Source organism: Pseudoliparis swirei, chromosome 7, assembly GCF_029220125.1.
Source record: "Pseudoliparis swirei isolate HS2019 ecotype Mariana Trench chromosome 7, NWPU_hadal_v1, whole genome shotgun sequence".
In the NCBI taxonomy this organism is placed as follows: domain Eukaryota; kingdom Metazoa; phylum Chordata; class Actinopteri; order Perciformes; family Liparidae; genus Pseudoliparis; species Pseudoliparis swirei.
Window position 1 is genome coordinate 30514520 of NC_079394.1, and position 6000 is coordinate 30520519.

The following is a 6000-nucleotide window of genomic DNA, read 5'->3' on the forward strand; positions in this document are numbered from 1 at the left end:
TAAACTCTTTGTTCAAATAATTCTCATATATTTCACAAGTGGATTACCTTCCCAATGATGTTGTCTATTTATTTATAACTCTTGATTCTTTATTATTGCAGTTGTGAATTGCTACGCCGTGTTTCCTGCTTTTCCGAACTCCACCGATGAGCGGCGCTGTTTGCGAGGCCTCAAAGGGGAAGCGCAAAGCCACGAAGAAGAAAGCTCTCCGGAAGCGTCTTCGAGTGAGCACGCGGTGCGTCCGGCCTTTGCAACCGGGCAGCGAGAGGGAACATGGTGAGGAGCGCGAGCCTCGCCGTTACCGCGGGTTTTACTGCGTTTACTGGACCTGAAGCCGGCGACATGCGAGTGATACGCGGACACAAGAGTGTCCGGCGTCTGGGGGCGCGCGTGCTGTTTAGCCGGCTGCTTCCGGAACGGAGTAAAATGTTATTAGTCCCGATCTACGGGGCTAACCTGCTATGCTAGCCGTAAGCTAATCGGAACGCGTCTCGTTATTGTTGGCCTGCTAGATGGAATTAATGTACAATATCCTCGGATAACTTCAAGGCAATGTTGCTATACTAAAACTAATATTGTTGTAAACTATTTACGGGAAACGTAACGACCATAAATTTCCAACAACTGGTTATTTGTGTACAATATCTGCGATTAACGTAACTCCTATTTATCTTAACAATAACGAGTATCGTGTACAGCGTAAAGCCAACGTGTCTTTTTAGAAGCAGGTGGATTACATTCGTATAATTATTATAACTGTCGAGGCAAACCGGGAGCATAACGTTGTAAATGGATGGCTCTGTTATCCGTGAGCTAGCCGCCGCTAGCCGCTAGCTCGGCTGACTCTCTGACACCTTTCTGTTGTGTCCAGGCCAAGATCAAGGCTCGAGATCTGCGGGGCAAGAAGAAGGAGGAGCTGCTCAAGCAGCTGGACGACCTGAAGAACGAGCTGTCCCAGCTCCGGGTGGCCAAGGTGACCGGGGGGGCCGCGTCCAAGCTCTCCAAAATGTAAGAAACGAGCCACAACACGGGCTCTCCTGGGTGGGGGGGGCGGGGGACCCGGGCCTAGAGCTCTCCTGGGGGGCCCTGGGCCCAGAGCTCTCCTGGGGGATTAGCTGTGTTTATGAACACAAGAAGGTTGAAATTAAAGAACCTTTTATTGCCATTTATGTTTTCACAAACGAGGAATGTGGTGCGACAACAATCAACATAGTGTGAGATTATAAATATAGGAGGAAGTGCACAACTTTAACCAGTGGAAGTCAGTTTAGATGAACATGTATTTAAAGTGAAGAGTTCATTGTATTAAGTGAACGTTGAGTTTAAGTGGTGTTCAGGGTTAGTGAAGGAAATGGTCCTGTGGATCAGAGTTGATGTAACATTGAAGCATTCTGACCTGTCAAAGGTTACGTCACACAACCTGTTTTAAAACGTAGTTTCTGGATGTTCATCTCTGCCACCGCTTCACTCGTCCTGTGAGGCCGGTAGTTGGCTGTTCAGACTAACCACTTCTTTCACATGTGAGTCTAACTTCAGTGAACCCGACTGAACGGGGTCTAACTTTGTGTTTCTTTGTCGTTGCAGCCGTGTTGTCCGTAAATCCATCGCCAGAGTCCTGACCGTGATCAACCAGACCCAGAAGGAGAACCTGAGGAAGTTCTACAGGGTGAGAGCATCTGAGTGACTCTGAGCTCAGGCCTCCAGTCAGAGATAATCCTCGTCGAGCTGATGGCTGCTGATGCATTCTCAACTGCTTACCAAAAGACTGAGACTGGAGGCGCTCAACATCCTGATCAGACGTCACTTTATGGCCGTTGATGACTTCTGATGCTCCTTCTAGCACAGAGCCTGGGCTTATGTCATGGAACGCATTCTTTTCAACGGTTTTAATCTATTCCCTCGATTAGATCAAGACGATGGAGATAGTCATGTGAAAGCTCGTCGAGCGTGTCCTACATGTCTGTGTCCAGGTCTGCTCTGACTCCTGGTCCTATGAGATCAGGTGAAGCTCGGCATGTTTCCAGCTCCTCTGACGTGTCGTTCTCGCGTTGCAGGGTAAGAAGTACAAGCCCCTGGACCTGAGACCCAAGAAGACCCGCGCTCTGCGCCGCCGGCTCAACAAGCATGAGGAGGGTCTGCGGACCAAGAAGCAGCAGAGGAAGGACCTCCTCTACTCCATCCGCAAATTTGCAGTCAAAGCTTAGAGAAGCTTTTTCTATCGAATAAAATCTGTGTAAAAGACGAGTGGCCAGTTTGTTGTTCTCTGATGTTGACTTTGGGCCTCTTGAGCCGTGAGATCGACAGGAACATAATAAGAGATGAAGCATAAACTAATATTACAATCAATATTACTGGTAGACGTTCTGCTTATGTTGCAATAACCGAAGATATTTGATCTGACTCCATAATGTGTCGTTTAGTAACTCAGTGTTTTGAATCTTCTGTTGTAAGAAGTGGAGCCCAAGCTTCATCTCCTCTAGCGAGCGGATCTGATTGGTCGGTGTCACCAGGACGACAGCGATGGCGCCTGTTGGCTCTCTGGACCCGGTCCGTTATTCACTCTGAAGAGCAGCCGCGTTCTGACGGGTCAGAGTGGTGCGTTCAATGTCTGTCAGCTCAGACTATATAGTTAAACTGTCTACAGTCACGACACAAAGACACACGGGGCTAGCAGACCCCCCCCGCCTGCCTACAGGACTCTGCAGCAGGACTCAGACCCGGTGTGAACCCAAAGGGACTGAGATGTAGTCATTTAGTTTTATTCTGTAGTCTTGAGCTTTAAATGAATACATATAGAAATATTAGGGAGAATATTAGGACTTGAGTTTATTGGGCAGCAATAGGGAAAGACACTAGTGACTGATAAGAGGTCATGTTTATGTTGCATGGGGATGAATGCTCGTATTTCATGAGGACTAGACTGGCTCAGACTAGACTTGTTTCCTTGGACCTGGTTCCTCTGAGGACCTGCTGCCTGTGTGCGGTTGTTCAGGATTTCTCAGCATGGTTCTCACCGTGATGCGAATCACTTTCCTCACCCGGCTGTCAGAAGCTCTTTGGGGAGCGAAGAACCCGGTCCTCCCGGTCCTCACACCACCACAGACCATGAGCCTCCAGACGGTCCTCACCTTCCTCTTCATCTGTCTCCTCTTCCTCTCCTCTCGCCCCTCCCTCGAGCTCCGAGGAGAAGTCGGGCTGCTTCAAAGTCAACAACTGCAAGTGCCTCATGAAGGACGGCAGCGGGGCGACCAGCCTGAGGGCCGCGGGCGACGCCCAGGGCCTCCTGCTGCTCCTGAAGCCGGGGTCGGTGCTGGAGGCCGGGGTCGGAGCCGGAGCCCTGCTGTCCTTCAGCCCCTGCCGGCCCTTCTCTCTGGACCCCCTGAGCCACGAAGAGCACCGGGCCCGAGGGGCCCGACCCCCCGGGGCCACGGGCCGGCTGGCCGTGATGAAGGTCTTTGAGTCCCAGAGAATTCACATCCATCACTCAGAAACATGAAATAATGTAACTACGTGTTCTTCTTCTTCTTCAGAAACACTCAGGCAGGTGATGAAAGATATAGTTTAATATAAACCACAGATAGATATAGAGCACACATGTATACTTTTAATAATATTTTAATGTGTTCCCGACATGATCGAACAGTTCATCACTGGTGTTACGTAACACCTGTGAGTTACATATCACCTGTTACCTGTGTCCATATTTGGGGCCTTATTGATTTCAGTGGCATGTATAAAACACCGTGTCTCCTATAAATGACTCAACATGATGACAATGTTTCACCTTAAAGATGAAACAGTGTTTGATGTTTAGTGTTTTAGACGAGTTCATTATTCTCATAACGTAAAGAGTCTTTTGATCTGTTTGACGTTTAAATCTGGATCTGTGCAGCGGCCCCTCCTTCCTGGCCCCTGTGGCCCCAGTGGTCAGGACAGAGTAGTGGCCCCTCCTTCCTGGCCCCTGTGGCCCCCGTGGTCAGGACAGAGTAGTGGCCCCTCCTTCCTGGCCCCTGTGGCCCCAGTGGTCAGGCATTATGCACTCAGTGGTTCTCATTGCTTGGGAACATATCTTCCCTCTGACATCACTTCGGGGCCCCGTTGTTGGGGCCACGGTCCAGATCGAGTTGAGGAGGGCGGAAACCAGATGTGACGTGGGAGACGTGAGCCGAGGACCCGAGGACGCAGATGGCCGCCGCGCCCCGAAGAACTCGCACCTCGAGGGGCTCGTCTCCGCCGTCGGCTTCCTCCTCCTCCTCCTCCTCTTCATCGCAGAGCGGCGAGGGCAGATACAGATGGAGTTGCGAAACCTCGGCGTCCGTGGGATGAGCGCGGCGAGGCGGCCTCCTCTGGCCGCGGGGGGCTGCCGGAGTCCCTGGGAGGGGGTCAGAGATGCTGCAGGTGTCACTGGTGATGGATCCACTGGGGACCGCCAGAGGATCTCCAAAGGGCCACGGCACACAAAGAATGCAGAACATGGCGGCGTGCAGCGGGCGGGACGACGAGCTGGAGTCACTCCATCGAGCACAGCTGCTGCTGCCCAGAGCCAGAGGGGTCTGGCTGTGGTTATGGACTTCTACAGTCAGATGGAAGCTGTTTATGTGTGTGTGTGTGTGTGTGTGTGTGTGTGTGTGTGTGTGTGTGTGTGTGCTGATCAAAAAGGCCTTTCAAGTGTGGCGCAGTGTGAATAAACAGCAGCTTTAGTCCCAATTATGAGGCACGGGTCCAAGAAAGGGTCGCGACCTTCATGTGAGTGAGATTTTATTCGGGTGACTGAATTTCCTGTTGTCCTTTATTTTACATGGATATGTGCAGTACAGCTTTGAGCCACCAGGCGGCCGGCATGTCCACATTGTTCTGATTATTGTGGACGCTTTGAGATTGAATCTAATATCTGAGAGGAAATTAAAAAAGTCTTTTAACTGTGCCTTCATGTATTTATGTGGTCTCATTTAAGTATTTAATATATGTTCATCATCATTCTGATATATATTTATATATATTTAAATATAAATATATATTCATATATATTTATATATATAAATCTGTTAATATATAAATAAATATATCTATATATATATTTAACATATATATATATTCATTTATATATATTTATGTATGTATATATATTCATATAAATAAATTTATATATATAAATATATAGATGTTCATTTATACATTTATTTATGTATATTTATATATATATATTCATATATACATATTCATATATATATATATACATTATTAACATAAAGTATTCCTCACCTGCTGCTTCCCTGACTGGTTCTCTGGGTTGGCCCACAGCAGGCGCTCCTCCACCTTCTGGTCTGCTCCCGGTCCTGGACCTGGACGCTGGTCTTCCTCTGGTCTCCGGCCTCGCCCCTCCCCCCTCTCCGCCGTGTGGCGTCCCCCTGCTGGCCAGCCTCCCGGTGCGGGGCCTCTGCTGGAGGGGGCAGCAGAGGCCCCGCACTGGGACAGGAATCATAACCATGACATGCATCACTCTGTTGGCTTCTCACAGTTACCTGTAGTCACCTTGCAGCCCAGAGCCTCCGGAGGACCCCCCTGGTCTGGGCGGGACCCCCGTGAACAGGGCCCTCCTCTGCTGGCTGTGGGCGTCCGTGCTTCAGCCGCTCTCTGCTTCTTCTTCTTCTTCTTCTTCCTGTCGTCACACAGCCGCCATGTTTACTGCAGAGCATCACCGGTGTGTGTGCTGTGTGTTTGTTTGTGGGTGTTGTTGCTGCCCGGCTGGAGACCCTCGGCCGAGGGACCAGGACCGCATGCAGCCGAGGAGTTCCCAGAGCTTTGAGGGTTTGTCATATGGGATGAATGGATCACTTCAAGAAAAACACATCTTCAGAGTGTCTGCTCTCAATCTGCAGAGGATTTATTCACTGAAACATTCCTCAGTTGTTTGGCTCTGGATTTTAACTCCAGTAAGTGGAACCAGGGTTTACGTTCATATGTAGAGTAACACGTCCCCCACTCAGAGACGTCCTCTGG

At 49.6% G+C, this 6000-nt stretch overlaps 2 protein-coding genes across 2 annotated transcripts; one reads left to right on the top strand and one right to left on the bottom strand.

The window, feature by feature from the left end:
- The first annotated feature begins 211 nt into the window (after positions 1-211).
- On the top strand, positions 212-2244 carry rpl35 (ribosomal protein L35). The gene is made up of 4 exons (XM_056419050.1): positions 212-276; positions 872-1008; positions 1585-1666; positions 2055-2244. The coding sequence occupies exons 1-4, from the start codon at positions 274-276 to the stop codon at positions 2202-2204; spliced, it is 372 nt and encodes a 123-aa protein (XP_056275025.1). The 5' UTR covers positions 212-273; the 3' UTR covers positions 2205-2244.
- A 1340-nt stretch (positions 2245-3584) lies between these two features.
- Positions 3585-5779, bottom strand: LOC130196339 (uncharacterized). The gene is made up of 4 exons (XM_056418363.1): positions 5775-5779; positions 5533-5659; positions 5263-5466; positions 3585-4372 (listed from the first exon to the last, which is right to left on the bottom strand). Exons 1-4 carry the CDS (start codon positions 5777-5779, stop codon positions 3977-3979), a joined length of 732 nt encoding a protein of 243 aa, XP_056274338.1. The 3' UTR covers positions 3585-3976.
- Between the last annotated feature and the right edge of the window lie 221 nt (positions 5780-6000).